General features: G+C 35.9%; 1 protein-coding gene across 10 annotated transcripts in view; it reads left to right on the forward strand.

The window, feature by feature from the left end:
* CTNND2 (catenin delta 2) overlaps positions 1–20,460 on the forward strand; it is a 634,494-nt gene that overhangs the window by 236,473 nt on the left and 377,561 nt on the right. For all 10 annotated transcript variants that reach the window (XR_008441479.1, XM_054003720.1, XM_054003943.1 and 7 more), the window contains one exon: positions 6,059–6,171. Coding sequence is in view for 9 of the 10 variants with exons in the window: in XM_054003720.1 (XP_053859695.1) it covers positions 6,059–6,171 (113 nt within the window). In the remaining variant the exon portion in view is untranslated. The remainder of the gene's footprint in view (positions 1–6,058; positions 6,172–20,460) is intronic.

Below are 20,460 nucleotides of genomic sequence, written 5' to 3' on the forward strand. Positions count from 1 at the left end.
CCTTCTGCTTGTATAATGTGTGCTTTCATCTTCTGACCAGTTTTGTGGCCCTCTGGTCATCTTGCTTCAAAATCCCATCATGTCTTGTCCTGGTGGCCCAAAGCCAACCACTGTACTCGAGATGCAGCTTAAGGAGTCGCAAATAAAAGGGAATAGTTAGTTCAGTTGTTTCCTTGTTCTGCTAGTGGCTCTCTTGTTAGTGCAGTGAAATGAGTGGTTGGCCATTGTCACCACAGGAATGTGCTGCTAAATCACAACTTTGTGTCCACTACACCTCCAGGTCCTTCCTGGGGAGATGCTGTACTGCTACATGGCATTCCATCCTCTGTGCAGGACTGTTTGTTTTTCTTTTATGAGCTTCATGACACCCTTGCTGGCCTATTCTTCCAGCTTGTCAAAGTTCCTCTGAATGGTAGTCCTGCCCTCCAGTGTACGAATTGCTTTCTTCAGGTTGGTTACCTGGAAACTTGGACTTGCTTATAGGTGCAGTCATCTCTCCATTGAGATTCTGCAAGAACATCCATACCCACCACTGAATTTCTGAATCTGCCACCTCTCTGCTTATCTAATTACCGTTCTGTGAGCTTTTTCCCTCACCCCTCATCCCTCATGTTATTCACTATAATAGAAGCATGAAACAATCCAGTGAAAAAGGATAAGAACAGAACAAATGAAAATGCAGTCCAACAATGGAGAGTGTAGAGAATGTGAAAGATATTGAGTGGTGCATTCTAAAGCCCAGTTTTGAAGCTTTTGAACAACATTTAGTGTCAGATGTTTAGAGGCATTGCTAGTGGTGTTTTTTTCCTGTTTTGAAGACACTCTGTTTTCCTTCTATTTACAGGATGGGTTGTCAGGTCTGGTTTATGTCTGATGATATCTGTCCCTATATTTCTGCCAAGTTAGGCTTTCTTAGGTTTTTCTGTTTTCCTTAGGAAGTACATGCTCCAGTTTTTGCTACTCATGTGTGTTTGGTACAGTAGGTTAAAAATAGTTTGTTGCCAACATCACTCTGAGTAGTGGCCTTCAGTGGAGTGTACAGATGTAGAGTACATGGAATTGTGCATGATGCTATATATATATATATATCTATACACATATTTGGGATGTTAATTGAGGTGTTTTTTTTTTTCTTGTTTAATAGGTTACAAAAAGGCAGAGCCAATGCTGTACACTTCTACAGCCTGTGTACTTTTTGAAGTTCTGTGGTTTCTAACATATTCCTCTGAAAGACTTCAATCCCAGAGACAATTTATTTATGTAGCTGTAGTCAGGTTTCCTGTATTCATCTCACCAGGGATTCCCAACCTGGATTATCAGTGCTGTTATTTGTTTGTATTTGAAGATTCAAATGATCACCAGTGCCCCAATTAGGTTTTGTATAGCGTATTTGCAATCAAAAGCTAGACACTTCTCCTTTTTTAATGTCATGACCTAAAGATTCTTAGGAACCCAATGATTTTGCGAGCCTCTTGTGCCTAAATTCAGATTTTTTTTTTAGGTTTTTTTTAGCTGTTTTTTACTGTCATTACTGATTTTGCTATGTCTTTTGCTTAGCATCTTTACACATCTCTTTGAGAAAGGATTGAAGGATTACTTTAAGATGGTAAAGGATGAAGTAAAATGAGATCAACTCCAAATACCAGCCAAATTTATTTTCCCTATTTTACCCTTCCCAACATTCAAATGGGTCACTACAGTAGATGGCCCATCAGATGTAAAGCATAAAAAATAACAAAATGCCCTCTGGTTTGGTATGCCCTGAGCTCAGGAGTTCCTAACTCGTTCAAAGGCTGTGAAGATCTCCATCTTGCTTGTTCAGTGTCTGGCCCACTGTGAAATGTTATGACCTGACTCAAGTCATATATTGTGCTTGAAGCTTTTGTGGCTGCAGAGAATAAATACAAAACTCATGCTGATAATGAAAGTACATTGAATTGCCATCTACAGAATAATGAATTATTTTTACAAAATAAACCCCACCATGGTTGTGAACAAATACAATTTTTTTAAACATAAATTACTTCAGGCCCTAGCAGATACTTTGTATCACTTCAAAACAATTTGATAAGGTTATCATGAAATTCTTCCCTTTCCAAGTTGCTCTCTTGAGTTATTTCTCTGGATTATTCACATCATTATCTCTGATCTCTGGTGGCTTCCCACTCCCACATCCCCTCTTGGTGCCAAGTGCTAAGGACTGCCATGCTGGTCACTGCACTTTGTAGTGCCTTTGCGTGGGCACTTGCTTTGGCATTATTGCCCTTTGCAGCACAGTCCTTGAGGCTGCTCTTGACATGTTATTATGTAAATTAATTTTGATGTTGCATTGTAGTTTCTGCTATTCTTCATTCTGCAATTGTCTTGACAACAGATTTGCATAATCAGTGAGTAGTAATTTTTTTTTAATTTTGATGTTCTGATTAGCTTGATTCAGATAAATAATAGAAAGTTGTGAAGATAACGCAACGTGGCATGAACTGGTGAGAATGATGGTAAACACAACAAATAATACAAATGATGGAGTCAGGTTCATTGATTATTTTTATAAAATGTAAGCAAATGCTATTTCTGGTTTCAGTCTTCTTGCACTATGACAGCTGCTTGAAATCTAAACATATGGATTTATTCAAATATTAGTCACTCTCACTGCTTCCCAAACAAAGAGAAGGAAGCTTATTAATTTGTTTTCTGCCAGGATTTCTTGGTATGAAGGGAAAACAGGTTCACAAATCTTACTTGAATTCTTCTTTCCTTTTTTCAGTCCAAAGGCAACCCTGTGGACCTGCACCTTTTTCATGGGCATGAGGGAATACCAAAGAAAACTGCTTATTAAATTCAATGTAGAGAACAATTCTTGAAGTTATAATTGTTTGGCTCTGTACATATTCCACCTCCCCACCTTTTATTTCCTTTCTTTCATTTCTAACTTCTGGTGGCATCTGACAGAAGATAATTAAGTAAGAAATAGTAGCAATTAAAAAGCCAGTAGTGAAGTTCCTGTTCATGTTTTCTAGCCGTTTTCTAGCCATTTTCTAGGTGTATTAGAAACCCAAGGTTATTTCTTTCTTAAGTGATCAAGTACATCTCTGCTTTCTGCTTGAGGAGTAATGTAGATACAACTGCCCTTTTCTAATCATCTCTGCAGGGCAGGACTTAAATTATGTGGGCAGTGAAGCCAGAAGACATCAATTTGTACATCTTAAGAACAGAAGAGTTTCCTCAATAAGGAACCAGGGAGAGAGAGAATGAGAGAAACTCCTTAAACCAATCAGTTTTGGGCATTTGCTGGAGTAGCACTTTGTGTAATAGGACTGAAAGAGATTTAGTGGAGGATGAGTCATGAAATGTGCTAGGAAACGAAAGAAAGATGGAAGGCAGAAAAAAACAGAAAGCAGTAAGTAGGAAAGAAAAATAAATGATAGAGTGAAGAGTAGAAAAGTATATTTTGGAGACTAGAATAATGAGCAAAAAAACATTCTGTGGACAAAGTAATCAAAAGGTTTCTGGAAAAGTTGTCAACCAGAGTGATTAACCAAAGGAATGCAAAGCATAGAAAAGATATGAGAAGATATACAATCCAGACAGATGAATAAAAAAAAAAGGCAAAATAATATTTACTTTTGAAATATTTCATAAAATAGGTTTGGGGCATTTCTGTATTTAGCTGGCTTGGTATAGCATGGACAAAAGGGAGAAACTAGAGAACTCCTACTAGACTTGAAGAACAAAAGGAGCTGCACTTTTTTGTCTCAGAAAAGGCAAGTGGGCAACATAGAGAGTGAGGAGCATTTGTTTCCGAGTTCTTGGTGCTTAACATTCTCTTAGCACCGTTGTGGGGACAGCTGCACCTGCTCACTAGGCAGGTAAGACAAGTGCCCATGCTGAGCCACAGCAAAGAGCACTTCTGACCTGCCTCATCTGGGATAGTGAGAGCTGAACTGACTGGGTGAAAATCTGTGCTAAGCACCTAAATTTGCATAGTTGCGCTAGAATCCAGTGGCTTAAAAATAAAGTGGGACAGAATAGCTGTTAAAGTTCTGCTTGTATTTTGAAAGTAAACATAATGCTCAGTTAGATTTTCTTGGGTATTTTATACTATCAAAATTTCTCCAGGCTTACACTCCTTGATTTAAGCATGCTGGCATGGCAAATACTGTACCACTTTGATTTTTAATTCTTCAACAGTTTAATAATATTTCTATTACAATCCTTTCTGCATTAAGGATGCAAACAAGACTTGGATTTGAATTATAACTCTTGGAAAGCTGATAAACTGTCTCTTCAGCTTTTCAGGCAATTGATTCTTCTAGGTGAGAGAAATGCTCTCTGTGAAGAAGAATGAAATAGATGATTATTGTCAGGTGATTTTTATTAATCGTACCTTCAGACAACAGTGAAAAAGATGTTTCTGCATACTACAAAAATGTGCAGAGAATATTATGAACTATTGATTACTACAGTAGTGTTGATATTTAATGAGCAGTGATGTTTTGGTCTTTACACCAATCTGACTTTCAGTGGTATTCTTTTACTCTGTATAGCTTTGTTTGGAATAATAAATTCACAGTTAAGCAGGCTTTGGCACATAGTTAGTGGCCATTTAAGTATTCACTGGCTATTTCATGCTGAATATAACCTATGTAGATGTCTCCCTTTACTCGTAGTGCAGGGCAGAAGTTATTCCATGACAACAGCAAGAGAAACAAAGAGGAGTGATCCAGCTGGATTAATCAAAATGATGACCAGCCAGTTCCTTCTTACATTTCAGTTATCATTTGCCTCATTTCAGAAATTTGAAAAAAATTAATGCCTTTATTTACCCTTGATTACTTGGTCAGAGGTTTTAGGTAGGACTTAGAATGAATACTTATAAATCCTACTCTACTTCCACCATTTCTTCCTTTCTCTCAAATACTAAGTTCTTCAAAGTCACTTGGTGGGCATAAGTCATGACTCCAGTAATTTCCAGTGCTGTTCTGCCCAGCACCTTGCTAGGGACTCCCTCCCATACCTCTGCATTATAGGGAGATAGTTTTGGGAAAAAAAAAAAGAGGGAGAAAGAGATAATGGATTCATTTGTGTGGATAATGGAATTATTTGAGAAATGGATTCTCAAGATATTTCTCCTTAAGCCTTCAACAAACCTAAATAAAAGGGGCAGGACAGATATTTTTGTTTACTTGTGAAAATAATGCAATGTAACTGATCAAAATGAAAGGGCAGCAACATTCAACAAATTTACAATAACCATAACTCCCTAAAGGTATTTAATTTTTTTATTTGATAAAACTAGTGCTACAATATGTGAGGGATGTAGCCCTTTGAGAAATGGTGGAGATTTTAATTATATTTGTTTTCCTTTTTTTTTTTAATACAAAAAGAATCTTTTGTGTATAAAAACACCACTTTATAAGTACCTTTATAAGCTCTGTGGATAAATCTTATCTGGTAGGACTGGTTTGGTTTCCTTGATAGAATAAAAGAAAATAAATTAAATTAGTGGTAGGAATTTAAGCACAGCTTTTGTCCAAAACTACTTGAATTTCCCTTCTGCACATCATTAACTGCAGAAAATAGGCTGTGCTCAGGCCATATCAACACACCTTCCATTTAGTTTCTTTCACTGGTGTATACTGTGATGGTTATTTTTTTAAGTGCAGAAACTTAAATTAGATTATCCACAGAACTTAGCATCTTTTTTTTTCAGTAACACAAATTGTACTTATTCGTGATCACATTTAGGTCAATTTGCTAAGCTCTCTATGTTACTGAGAGATCTGCATGAACTCTGTAGGCTAAATTATTTAATATATTTAGAATTTCCTTTCCTGATAAACAGTTTTATTCTATGACATACATCGTTAGAATAAATGAAGGAACCAGTAGGTGTCACCACAAAAATGTGAACTTTGAATGTGTTAAAAAAGGAAAAAAAGAAAACTTTGTTATAAGATATTAAGCTAATAATTCTTGCACAAATTTCATTTTTATGTGCTGAAATTCCTTCCTTATCTCAAGAGAAGTCAAAGCAAATGGTTTAACTTACTTTTTTCAGGAACTGCAGTTTGAGAGACTGACTCGAGAACTTGAGGCTGAACGTCAGATTGTGGCAAGCCAGCTGGAGAGATGTAAGCTTGGATCAGAAACTGGAAGCATGAGCAGCATTAGGTAATGTACAATTTGTTGATATCTTTATAATTAGTAAATTTTGTTGCTGTTATGAATTATCACCAAGAACAATTTTGATTTTTTTTGTAAAAATAATACACACTAGGAAGCATGAGATTTTAGTAGAGTTTGAAAATTTGCATTATGACCTGCTTTTTAAAAAGAAATTTCTTGCAATTTTGTATCTTCTTTGTTCAGTAACAAAATAGTAGTCACATTTGGAATTCATTGATTTGCTGGAGTCTGAATGGATTTTCAGCAACTTGTTTCCACTACCAATACAGCTGTAATTTTCAGCTGAATATTTTTAGCTTCCTAATTGCAGAGATGTGTTGATAAGTTTTGTGAACCTGTTTAACCATAATTTTATCATAATTCAAGGTATTAAAAGGTTTAGAATGAATTATGTGAAGCTGCTGACCTGTCTTCAAAATGTCAGGTATATCTTCATCTTCATGAGGAGATATAATCCCTCTCTTTGTGTAAACATTGGTTTACTCTAAGAAATTGTTCTGGAACGTTGTTTGGAGGATGATGAGTTTATTTAAGAAATTGTAACAAAAGGAAACTGATCTCTTGATTAATTTAGTGGAAGGGAAGACTTTGCATTTTTTAGCTTCTTGATAAGTGTGTTTCTTTGTTTTCTCAGTGAACCTAATAAATGGAAGATGATGGTACTTGAGTTTCAAGAATTGAGGAAAAAATAAGTTGTATAGGCATGTGTTCTTTTTTTATCAGTGGAAATATGAATAGATAATATTAAGTATAACATGCCAAACTTAGTGCAAAGTTTTATGTGATAATAGTAGCAAAACTACAAAAAGCATTGATCACTTCCTCTGTTTAAGCAATTCAAACTACCCTTCAATCAAGTGAATGATTTTTCCATAAGTAAGAAATAATTATTCAGTAGAATGCCAAAGATGTAACAAAAATATGGAATGCAAGTTCAATTAAAATGGCAGAAGTCAGAAAAATCTTTCACTAATTCAGCATAAGCTGTACATGAAGTTGACTTAAATGTAAGCATTCTTAATAAATCAGGTGAAAATTAACTCCTTAAGATAAACTCTTATTTTATATAATGTTTGTCACCATCTTGACTTGTTAACATTAGAGAAAGTATGTTACTTAAAATTATTTAAGCACAGCCTATATTGGCATGTCAAGTGTGCTTCTCTAGCACTTTAAATTTTACGTATGTTATGACTGCATTTTGAGAAAGTTATCTGAAATAACTTTAAATTATAATTGGTAATAATAAGGTAATTGAGTAATAATGAGGTATGTTTGAATAATGCTGTTATTTTAGGATTATTCCAGTCAGTGGTATGAAGGTTGGGAAATTTCTTGTTGTGCAGGAGATGTTTCCTTGGTGAACTTTTTTCTTATTGATAAATTTATACTTCTGAGTTATCAGTGATACCAAGGTCAGATGACTCAGAATGAGTTCTGAGACTCCAGTTATTCAAGAAGTTTAATAATTGGACTGTTAATCTGTCAGTGAATAACCGAAGAATAATGGAATAGAATAACAGAAGAGATGTTATGCAAATTTTTGTCTTCTGTAATTTGCACTTGAAATGTTTTACATATGCGGTTTCTAGCATTTCAACTAAAAACATTTTAAGAAATACCTGAAATGTTGTTTTGCAGAAGATAACATCAAAAGCTTACAGTTGGATAACTGTCCTTAGCCTTGGCAAGTGATATAAAGGGGAAATAAATAATAATCTAATATTGTTAGGTTGTTGTTTATCCTATATGTATTAATTGAGTAATCTTCTGTCCAAAAAATTCTAAATCCTCATTAGAGGGGCTTAGAACTAACACAAATACAAAATGAAGTCAAGTATCCTTCTGACTGCTGTGCTGACAGTGGTCATCCAGATTTGAGAAAGTTTCTTTAGCATTGTATTCTTTGACATATACTTGATCTGTAGTCATTTTTTTAGGGGATTGGGGACTGTATTCAAATAGGAATTTTGCTAAAAAGGACTTGAGCACATTCTTTTCAGGAACAAGTACTTGGCTGTGAACCAAAGGCAGAATCAGTCGCTTCTGATAAAACTGAATAAAATGCTTAGGCCAAAACTTGTGAACTCTTCCCTTCCCCAGTTTCTCTGTTGGCAGACTCTGAACAGTTCATTAGTCAGCCTGCTGAGTATTAAAATTTCATGATACATTCCATAAGGAGACAAGTCATGTTTTATGCTGCTCCATTTCTCTGGCTAAAGTGCTTATTCCTTCTGGGTCAGACCTATCAGTCTGTCACTCCCTTTGGTTTGGGGGGCAATTAGATACCAGCATATCTTTAGAGTTCTTCAGTCTCTGATAGTTTTAAGTACATATTAAAGAAATGTACTGTTAGCAAATCCTTAAGTTTCCTTTTCATAGACTTTATCACTGTTTTGAGCAGTTTCTTTGGTTTTTTTTGTTGTTTTGGGTAGTTTTTTTGAAAAAGCCTTAGTGTTCAAACTGAGGAGCATACCACAAGCCTAGCCTACTTTTCTTCTTTGAGCACAGCATTTGCAAATTGGTCAGGCAATAAACTTTTTCTCAACTGCATTACTACTTGCTACTGAAATTGGTAGAACTGATGTGCCATTTGTTACTGAAAGTCTCTTGAGACTGGCATTCATGCCTGAGTGACTGAAGCAATATGCTGACGTTTCTGTATCTTACAAGTAGCAAAAATACAGTGTAATAAACTGAATAATGTGGAAAACATACCTGCTTTGTATATGCTTTTTTCCAGTAAAGTTGTCACCCTTAGAAATGCCTATGTTATTCACACTTTATTACCAGGAAACGTATGTTTTCCTTAGGTAGATACAATTTTTGCAAATTCACTGAAAATAAAAGTACAGGAAGTCTAATTGATAAACCTATAAAATCCTTCATTTCAAGAAAATTGAAGAAATAGCTGGGATGCATTGTGACATAGGTAGACAGCTGCTGCTGTGTTGGTCAAGTAAAAAAAAATTGCAATTACAGTTTTCCTGTACAGCCGTCGGTGTTAGATCTAATTTAGGTGACTTATTGTGAAAGGATATATAGTAGTTTTTGTAGATATTTAATTTTAAAGATTGACAAATCCAGTAGTCTCATAAGAGGTGAGGCTACTGGAACCTAGACCTGCACAGACTGGGGAAATGAGCTGAATGGAACCTTATGAAGTCAAATTCATAAATGATTTGCAAATGCATCTGGGATGGAGTATCCCCTTCTTACAACACAGGCAGGGATAGAAAACAGCTTTGCAGAAAAAGATCTGCAAAGCTCTCTATCTGCAAAGCTTGGAGGTCTTTTCCATCCTAAGTGATTCTCTGAATTACTGTGATACTCAGTGATTCTCTGAGTCAGCAGTGTGTCCTTGCAGCAAAGGCCAGCTGCACCTTGGGCTGCAGCAGCAAAGGTGTAGCCAACAAATCAGGGCAAGTGATTCATCCCTTCTGTTTGAAGCTCTTGGGCATACACCTTGAGTGCCATGTCCAGTTTTGGGCATCCCACTACAAGGAAGACATCAGCATGTTGGAGCAGGTTCTCTGCAGGGCTGCCAGGAAGACTAGAGAGCACCTGGGGTGTGAAAAGAGGCTGAGAAAACAAGGGGGTTTAACTGCAACAAGAGAAGGGTCAGGAGGGGCCAGCTTCTGATTGCATCCAGGTAAAGGAAGGATGTACAGAAGACAGGGCAAGAGTGTTCTCAGAGGTGCACTGGGGTAGAATGATAGGTGATGGATGGAAGCTGGAACACAGAACATATTAATTAGGTGTAAGGTGTTTTTCAGAATAAATTTGGTTAAACATTGTCACAGGTTGCACTGATAGATTCTGGAGTTCCCATCTGTAGAAATGATAAGGACTTTCCTGTTCCCACCTAAATTTTCCTGTGTTTTTTTATTAGTATTTCTTCATAAATCCTGGGAATAGAGTTTTATTAGTATTCTAGTATTCTTTTTCCCCCCATCAAATTACAGGCTCCCCATAGTGGTCATAGCATCAAGGCTGCCAGAATGCAAGAAGCATTTAGATAAGTCAGGCACATAGTTGGATTCTTGGGGCTGTCCTGTGCAGGGCCAGGAGTTGAAGATCCTTGTGTGTATCTTTGACTCAGGATATTCTATGATTCTATTCAAGTATTTCAGAAAAAAAACCCTCTCTTATCTGAACTGGTGAATGTGTTTGCTTTTGCCTGTGAATATGGGTATTAAAATAGAATATAGATATTAAAACAAAGTTGAAAAATACATGGTTAGTATGGTTTCTGGAGCAAAATATGAGCCAAAAGGCAAAGATATGTTTGTCATATTGTGAGGACAGGACAGAGTTTTTTTAATGCAAAGAGTTTGATCAACAGTCCTGTATAAAAAACACTGCAACTTTCAAGTAAAATTTATACACCATCATAAATATAGAACATACATTTCAATACGTATTAGAAAATAGTTTAGCCTGCATTGTGGTTCTTTGTCAACTCAAGATTTATCAGTTAAATATGTTAAATTTTTTCACATTGGTTTGCTTATGGTAATATCTCCAAATGCTACTGGGAAGCTTTTAACTTGAAAACAAAGATTAAAAAATCCTTTTAATTAAATGTAAATTAGAAAGCTAACTTTTAAAAAGAAAAAAAAAGTCAACAGTTATTGCAGAGCAGAATTAAAAAGGATCAGTGTTTTATCATTACCTATGAAAATGCCAATTATAATGTTTGTACTTATTTTTTAAAAACAAGCCAATAGTATGGCTATTTTTAACAGGATTTTAAAAAGTGATGTTCTTTAAAGAGACGGGCATTTCACCAGTGGGAAGAGAAGATTTTACTAAACTTTTGTCAGCAAATGTTGTAGCTCAAATTTAATCTCATTCTGCAATGTGGTTTGCTTAGTAATTCAGAAGCTGAATAAGCTTTGTTTTTTCACACACTGTTGTTCATCATTGTGGATTGTGTAAAGCTTAGCAATTCATACTTGGATGAACTTTTGTCAACTCAATTAATAAAAAAGTTTATCCGAAATAAAATCAAAAATGGCAATAAAAGCATGCAGGTTTTTGAACATGTAAGATTCTGAAAATATTCATCACAAATTCTACAAGTCAGAATTAATTTGCTGTGATAACATTTTGTAGGCATTTTTTTGTTGTGTCTTCCCCCCTGCCACCTTTGTATCACAATGATTTTATATTGCTATAAGTGATCAGGTCAGGTAGAACCTTTCAAAAATATGCAGATTGCTCTACTTCTGAAGAGAGTTTTGTCAATGTTAAGCATGGTACTATCAGATATATTTCTAGATCTTGTGCAAAGCTTATCATGTGTGGGCTTGTGATAAAGCAAAACATCCCAGTAAAAATATGTTGTGGGTTTCAAGGTGAAGAGATTAAAAACATCCTACCATTCTTTGCTAGGAAACCTAGTTTTGGTTATAATGCTGTTAAGCCAGAATGAAAATGAAATTAGCTGGAAGGAAGCATTCAATTAGAACAAAACAATGGGAAAATGTGCAAGAGTTTGTTGTACCAGAAGGTTTTCATTGAAGTGTTTGCATTATTTGAGTTCTTTGCTATCTCTGGAAGGCATGAATCAAAAAAAAAAATACCTTTAAAAAACATCACCACTGCCAAAAAACCAAAACAAAACAGCAAAACACAGATATTTTCTTTAAAAAAGTTGTAAAGATGGTATTTTTCTTACATTCAGAATCCTTAAGGAGTTCATTTGCATTATCTCAGAAGAAAGGTTGCTTCAGTTTCTTTTGTCAGACCATAATTAAGAATGAACAATGTGGGTTTAATGCTTACCACTTTTTAAAAGGTTGATTTGATTTGGTTTGTTGTTTTGATGTTTGTTTGGGTTGTTTTTCCTATGTTGGTTTTCAGCCTATAGCTTAACTGGGTCATTGAGGGATTCTTCCCTACACCATTCATCTTTTCCAATAATTGACTGAGCTACCACAAAAAATGTTTGTGACTTTGTTGGGTTGCTAGGATTGCTAGCTGATGGTTGATTGTCACTGTGCTAATGTGTGCCCAGCTAGGTAATAGCTGGAATCCTTCTGAAAATAGCTGGAAGTACTTCTGAAAATTGGGCTACTGATTTCCATTCCCAGTCACAGCATTTAGGCACTTCTCATGATGGGAAGATGGAGGGGTGGGTGCTGATCTCTTCACTGTTGTGAGCAGTGATAGGGCTTGAAACAACATGAAGCTGAGCCAGGGGAGGTTTCAGTTGGATATCAGGAAAAGGTTTTTCACACGGTGTGTAGTTGGGTGCTAGAACAGGCTCCCCAGGGAAGTAGTCACAGCACCCAGCCTGAGAGTTCAAAAAGTGCTCTCAGGCACATAGTTTGACTGTTGAGGTGTCCTGCTCTGGGACAGGAACTGGGAGACTTGATGATCTTCATGGGTCACTTCCAACTCAGCATATTCTATGTTTCTCTTATTCTGAAATCTTGGAAATCAGAATTTTGTGGAATATAGTAAGTTGTCCAGAAGTAGAATGAGTAGATTTTGCTTATTGTCACAACTGTTACAGTGTACCAGGCCTAATTTCCTACACAGTTTGACATCAATAGTTGATGTTCCTGGTGTTTTGTGTACCACCACATGTAAGAGTGTTTGAGTCATAAGAAAGGTTTTAGAACCTAGGGAAATACTGAGGATAATATTTTCAATACTTCAGTATCACCTTGTACTTGGTATCTTTTGATTGTGAAACTTAGAGACCTGAAATGTGATGAACTCTGTATACTATTAGACTTGGTCAATAAATTAGTTTGAATCCACCAACAGAAGAAGATTTCAAAAAAATGTCACTCTAGGAAATAAATTATGGCTGGAACAGTTGTCACAATTAATATTAGTAATGTGCCTAGTCAATTACGTTCTGAAGAATGACATTTTACTGGATTAAAGTATCAGACTTGTGATCTGGTCATTCCAAACAATCTGATCTCAGATTAAATTTGAGCTTGTTTGTACTCAGTTTATTGTATGTCCAGCATTGAAGGAAATGGTTTAAAAATACTGAGATAAGAAATTGGTACAAGAGCAAAAAAATGAGATGAAGTCAAAGGTTGTACAACTTTTTTTGTATTTCCATTACTAGAATATTTGTAGCTTCTTTGTGCTGGTTCTCCACAATGAGACATATCAAGAAAACATTTATTAGATTAGTCCTGTTATCCTCTGCCAAAAACTAACTGCTTTCATAGTTTTGGAGCAGATAAGCTTCTGTTGCTGTAAGGCAAGTTTCCAGCATATGTCCAAACAATCAGGTTTGGTGTAATTTTGTTTTTTATGGTACATCCATATCTTTTATAGCAGTAGTATGGATCACATGATTCCCAGATAGATATGTCTCTGAAGGCTCAAACTCCAACAGGACTTTTAAAACACCCGTTCTACAAGATACTCTCTCTTTTTCTGCTTGCTGAATACCCTCCAGAGATACCATCTCTATGAGAGGAGTAACACAGTAATATTCAGCATTGCCAAACTCATTACACTGGCATGTTAATGAAATCAAGTATCAGATTTTTGTTTAATCTCAATAAAGAGAAGCTATGTGAGTAGGGATATGGATGTTTTTCTGCCCTAAGAAAGGGTCTTAAAGTCTGAAAGCCTTATATGGGGCTGCCAATTGTCACTTAAATTCTCTCTCAAGTTTTTCATTATGTCTTATGTTTTATTAATACAGAACATATAGGAATAACACAAGAAAAAGAACATAAGCAAAACCACAAAAAAAGCAGAATGACAACAGAAAAAGCCGATACTTTACATATCAACTTTTACTGATATGTGAGCCAATGAAGACTGTACTTAGTAGTAAATTCTCTACCTTAGTGCACTTTTGGCGTACTACTAAGTTATTTGAAAACTGTTTCCAAATTTTGCATTCACAATTTAAATGTGTTTTTGAAAGCCTGACACTTGGGTATGGCTAATTTGAAATATGCATGGAATTGCTGATCTTAGGAAATATATTGTTAATGTAAAATTTGGTTATGTCTTACAAAATGAGGTTCTGTGTTCAGCTTATTGTTCACAAGCTGTTTGTTGAAAAGACAGGACAACTCAGTTTATCATAAAGGGTTGATAAGCACTGTAGTAGTTTGCCCAAGGACACAATAATAAGAACTATCATTTGAAACTTAAGGATATATAGAATATCTAACAAGAATGGGGCATGAGTGACAAGACTATTTCTCTACAGCCCTTCTAGCTCTTCTTGGTGGGCACTGCTTTAATAATTTGATAGCATTATTTTTGTCTCCATCCTTCCTTATTGTATGTCAAAATGTTTTTGGATAGGTTAGGAGGAAGACAAAATTGAGGCTATACTGAGAGCAAAGGCCTTATTATTAAAAGTTCATGAATATAGAGTGTTTGCAGGCAAGTTTGATAAAACTTCCCCAGGAAAGTACATTTTTAGTGCTTACTGCTTGTGAGTCAAAGGTACTAGATAGTGATTTTGTGATATCTTAGATGTAGAATACAGCTGAGAACAAATCCTGTAACACGGTGGCAGTAAAAAATGGCCATGGGCAATCGACATCAAACATTGAAACAGAAGGATCCAAGGTGCTTCAAGGAGTCAGTTCTGATAAACTGTGGACAGAGACCAGAGTGCTAGCTGTCGTTAAAGTTGCCTGCTGCTTTGTATAAAACCAGGATTTCAGTTGTTCCTTATTTTGATAAGCTGCACCTTCCAGGTTGAGTATTTCCTTTTCAAAATGCACATACTGAGGTTTTGAAGGGAATTTCAGCTAAGCAGCTTTCTTGCTGTTTTTATAAATTTGCACCAAAAGACATTGCTGTTATCAGAGGAATTAAACATACCTTTGCACGGAGTTATGGAGCTAATTCCCTATTTTCCTACAGTGCTTTTTGCCTTCTACCTAATGTGGTGTATAATGGGGCAGAATACTGGAGCTTGGAGGGAAGTCTCTTCAGTGTTATTCCATCCTTCCTTCCACATTGTCAGGGTAAGGAGGTGTCCTTTGAGTCCAGTGGCAAGAGATTAAGAAGCAGATTTCCAGCTGCATTTAACATCCCAGTTAATGCATGTATGGGGGAAAGTTAGAGGGGAGGAACCTTTGTTCAAAATGTGGATGAGGCATCTGGTAGAATGCAGATTCAGTCTATAAAGTGTAGATTGATCAAAATTGGAGACTTGAGAAGTGAAGAGTGGGTTGAAGAAGGATGAGGAAAAAACGGGGCCAAAGTCTAGAGAAGAGCAGAAGAGGTGGATAGGGCAGAGGAGTCAGCGAGCTATGTTCTTTCCTTACAGCTGGAGGATCAAAGACTAAAGTTGCAAATACCCGTTTATCCTGGCTACTCAATCTGAGAAATCTCCGAGTAATTACTGAACAGATCTCACTGGCTTCATTTGCTGCTATAAGCAGTCATCACATCAATGTATCAGTTCCTGATCTGGTTATTAGGATCCCTGCATATCTGGAAGCCTGTACAAAGAAATAAGAAGCAAAGAATACCTGACAGGGATACAAATTAATCTTTACACTAGCAACATTAGGCAGCAGAACAATTCAATAAGTACCATTCCACTGGATTGTCTTCAGCTATTACAAGCAGATAGTTCTTTACCTAATGCACATTTTGGAAGTTATGAAATCTATTGGTCCTGTAAGCAACAGTGTCCCTCCACACAAGCATAACTTATCCCTCGAGCAGTTTAGAAATGAAGTGGTCATGAAACAGAAGTTGTGTAACAATGCATTTGTACAAGGACTAAGTCAAAATGCAGCCAGCTGAAGGCGTCCCATAATTCCAGATATACTTTTTTTCATGTGTGTGTTTCACCAGTGAAAACACCACCAATCTTATTGCTTTCTAGGGGGAAAAAAAAAAAAAAAGTCTGATGTTGAGTTTCAAAGAAATATTTCAAATAACTTTTGCAGTCAGGCATGGTAATTTCTCTCCCTTTACCACCCCTACCTTCTGCTTTTCACCATTCGACCTTGTGTGCACAACCTTGAACTATGTATTGAGCATCCACTCTTCTGATATCTTTTAGTCTTCTCTACTGACTAAATTTAAGTTCCACCTAAATCACTAGACACTGTAATTTGACAAAATGAAGCTCTTACCTCATGCTCTCAATACTTCCTTGCTTTGGCAAGTCCTGCTCACCTTTCAGTGCAGATATGGGAACAGTTACTTAAGCTTCCAGCCAAACCCTCATCCTGGCTACTTTATCTATCCCTAGCAAATGATGAAGTTATTTTTCTGTTAACGTGGCTTTGTTTGGGTTCTTTATTTTAATAAAAGCATAGTTTTTTTCCAATGCAATCTTAAGAAATTGATTTTCAATAGAAATCTATTGGTGGAAGTTACAGACTTCCCAGTAGTCATGGCTATCAAAGATACACTCCTCTTGACAGTACTAATTTCTGCAGTCAGAGCAAAAGTGGATCTTCTATCTTGCCATGATTTGTCTTGATAAGAAAAGATGAATTTTATTCTATTTAGCTGTAGTGTTTGATACAGCAAATTTAAAACTTATCAATTCACTTAGAAAACAATTTGGGGGTATTTTTTTATTTTCTGTCCTTTTATCCTAAATTTAGAAAATGACTGTTCTATTGCTCTTAATTATTAGGTATTCTCTCCTTGCTCATATGTGATAATTGATCCTGATTATCCTTTGTGTTGTCCGTATACTTTTCTGTTGGATTGACATGAACTTCTTAATGGTGCTGCTGCAACTGTGATTGTTCTGTAGTGGAAACTGAGCTATGCATTCTTTGATTCTCAAGTATTTCAACTACCAGAAGTGCTCAGGAAGTATTACTAGTATATTTAGTTGAATTCCATGAAAGGCATGAATGGGCACAGTTCTATTCCACTGATATCTCAGAACTGGATAGCAGCGTACTTTGAATGGCTAATTTTAGATGCTTTCTAGGCATGTTGCCACTTCAGCAGTTAAGGAATACTTCATATTTCAATATGTTAAACTTAGAGGGGCTTTTAAATCCCTCATGCTTTCAACTCATAGATGTACTCTCAGCTATTGCTAATTGTGAATAAATACTGTGCCTCCTGCTGGCTTTCCTTTACCCTTTCTATTTTTACATTGTTCTCTACCCTGCTTGTTTATACAAACAAATGATGAAAAAACCCAAAGACCAAAACCAACCAACCAACCAAAAAAACCAAAACCAAACAAAATCCAAAAACCTTTGCACACATCAAGTCACTGCTTCTTCACTCCCTATAGAGCAATATACCCCAAATCTCCAGGCATAGAGAAGGAAAATTTAGTATAAATGTTGCATTTATGCCTGTTCTGTTATCCCAACTAGATCAAGATTATGTAGTTGCATTTTCTTTTTATTTTAATCTACTTTCTGATTTTTTTCTTGAAAGTCTTCAATATACATATTATCACAAAGATGGCTGTGAGTGCAGCTGCAATAGAATTCATATCAAACTGAGTACAGTATGAAGTTTGCCTAATTTTAAATATCCTATGAAAGTTACCTTAAATGTTCCCAATGGAGCTACTGACTTTTTTGACTGTATTCATGAATGGCTAGCAGGATATATTGACTAACCTGAAAGGAATGTCTTTAGCTTAGATAAGAATGCTTTCTTCAAAGCTTATCAGAAAAAGCATTAAAAAAATTACAGGACACCAGTAGCTGGTAGAAAAGTTTTAGTTTCAGGAGGACTTCAACAACCTTGACAGCAATGGCATTTCTCTCCCCACCAGTGAATCCACAGTTTCAAGATTAACTTGGTAGTAGGTTCTATGGATTCTGGCCAGTATTTCCAGGCTCCCTTCTGGGTTTGAGCAATGCTCTCCAAACCTTTTTGTTCATAAGCCCCTATTAGTACAGACATTTTTGAGCATGCACCCACAATATATGGTTATTTATTTATCAATTACATTTGTGTACTACTGTATTAATATATTATGAACCTTATGAACCATAAAACCCCCAGAAATTAAAAAAGTATGAGATAAAAATGAAGTAAACACAATTAAAAAAAAAAAAAAGTTTCTTTTATGTATTAATGGTACAAGAAGATTTTTTTCCTGCACTCCAGCGACTTGTCTTATGACATGCCTGGAGTATCTGTACCCCACTTTGGAGAGTGCTGGGATGGAGGACTAATCTCAAAGTGGTAATAACTTTTCTGTTGAGGAGTCTGATTGAAGCCTTTTAGAAGTAGTCCTGCTTTAGGTCAGCCTCTGCAAGAAAGGAGTCCAAGACAGTAGCGTTGGCAAGATAAGCAAGGGAGCTGTAGATGGGCAGATGGGAGTTTCCCCCTCATCTAAACCATCTGAGAGCTGCAGTCCTCCTTTCACAGTATCAGGCACCCTGTAGGGAATAATGCAGCAGCAGCCACATCAAAGTTGTAGTTTTCTTCTTCTCCCCCTTCTTTCGCTGCCTTTTTCCCCATTCTCACAGTGTGAAAGAGAGACATCATTAATATTTCAATTTTTGGCCTAGGTTTATGGGTATACTGAATAATATGTGGACAGCTGTCTTTACAGTAGGTTCATGCCACACTTTACGTGTAGGTATCAGTACTTAAGGCATCTTGTCCTTAAAGGCATGTGTTGCCTGTATTGTGATTAGTTCCCTTCTGTAAACTGAGGCACGTATAGTTGGGGTGCTATTATGCCATTCTTTTTCACTTTTATATCACTCACGAAGAAATTTGTTTATTCTAAATACCAGCTGTAAGTAGTATTTAAATCCATTTCAACCACTTCAAGCTAACACAGTAACAGCATTTCAGCAGCATCGATCTGGCAGTGTTAATCTATATGGAGCCACTTTTAGTCAGAACACCAGACTAGTAGAGCACATTACAAGAATTTTCTTTATTACACTCATAGGACCCATTCAGTTATAATCAGTGCTTTGTAGTTCAGCTATCCAATTTTCCCCTTCTTGTTGATTCACTGAAAGCTCTGGCACATCTTTGGAAGCTCATGGCCAAATAATTTGTCAATGAAATGTATTGTATGTAAATGGATAAATGCAGCTGTTAGGATGAAATAATCATTGAAAATTCCTGATGAGAAGACCCTATTAATAATTTGAAGTAATCATCATCTCCACTTTCTTTCTTAGTCTGCTAAATACATTGCATCACAATATATTACATGTTGCTTCCTAGGGATATGTAAACATAAGGGCATAAGGAACTCTGTATACTTATGAAAGGCTTTTGCAAAAAGCTTTCTGATTTCCTCCATCCAGTCCGTGTTAATTGTGTTAAAGAAATGAGCCAGAGATGTAGCTTATCCATGCATAATGGTGTTTATAAATCTGCTCTTGAAAAAGGAAGTGTACCTCATGCAGTAGATTCCAGAAGTCAATCTGAAACATCTTCTATAGCAGCATCTATGTTTCCCGGCTTTTGTTTACAATTTAAAAAAATACCTCAATTTAGATGTCGGAAGACTAGTACTTTCATTATTGGGTATTTTCTCATCCACCTCTTCTCCATTCCTTTCCTCTCAATTTACATCCTCATAATGTTATCAATTAGTGCCATAATTAAGAAGGCACTGTATTTATACTTGAAGAGAAAGACTTTACTTTCACCTTCCTTGAATCTTTATTTTTGGCACTAATCTGAAGAGGACATTGTGCATTATCCTCTTTACCACTATAAGAATCTAATTGTCCTACAAGTCATTTTTGTTCTGATTTTGAACTGTTTTTAAAATCCATGTAAATCTTGTTATAGCCAACTCTACTAATAAAACCTAAAAATGGATTTATTTTAGTGGCTTTGGAATAAACAACTGTTTCAATATTAATCTCTGTTTCTGCTGTGAGACACTGGTACTATGTTGCTTTACTCCTTTGCAGTGAATTTAGATGACAGTTTATATTCAGCTTAGAAAAAAGACCCCAAAAACAAAAAAAGGATATTGATATAATAACAGTAAATGCCCTTTTTCATGCTATTAAAATAATCTGTGACAGGAACCGCCTAACATTAAGGATATTTCAATAAGCGTGGTTTTTATCCCTTGATGAATAATAGTTAAAGAAGGTCCTGTTACCATGCATAATATAACCCTTGTCAGGGTTTGATTATTTAAAGCATTTTTGATTATTTAAAGCATTTACTGAAGATGTAGGTTATGAATTACTTTTATTTTGTTCAAAGTAATGCAGGATACACATAGTGAAGAGATACAATTGTGGCTAGTCAGTTAGAAAGATATGGTTAATGTACAGCTTTGTGCATTAATGTTGACTTTAGTGAAAAACAGTACTACATTTA

The sequence above is a fragment of the Vidua macroura genome, chromosome 1 (genome assembly GCF_024509145.1).
Source record: "Vidua macroura isolate BioBank_ID:100142 chromosome 1, ASM2450914v1, whole genome shotgun sequence".
Taxonomy (NCBI): domain Eukaryota; kingdom Metazoa; phylum Chordata; class Aves; order Passeriformes; family Viduidae; genus Vidua; species Vidua macroura.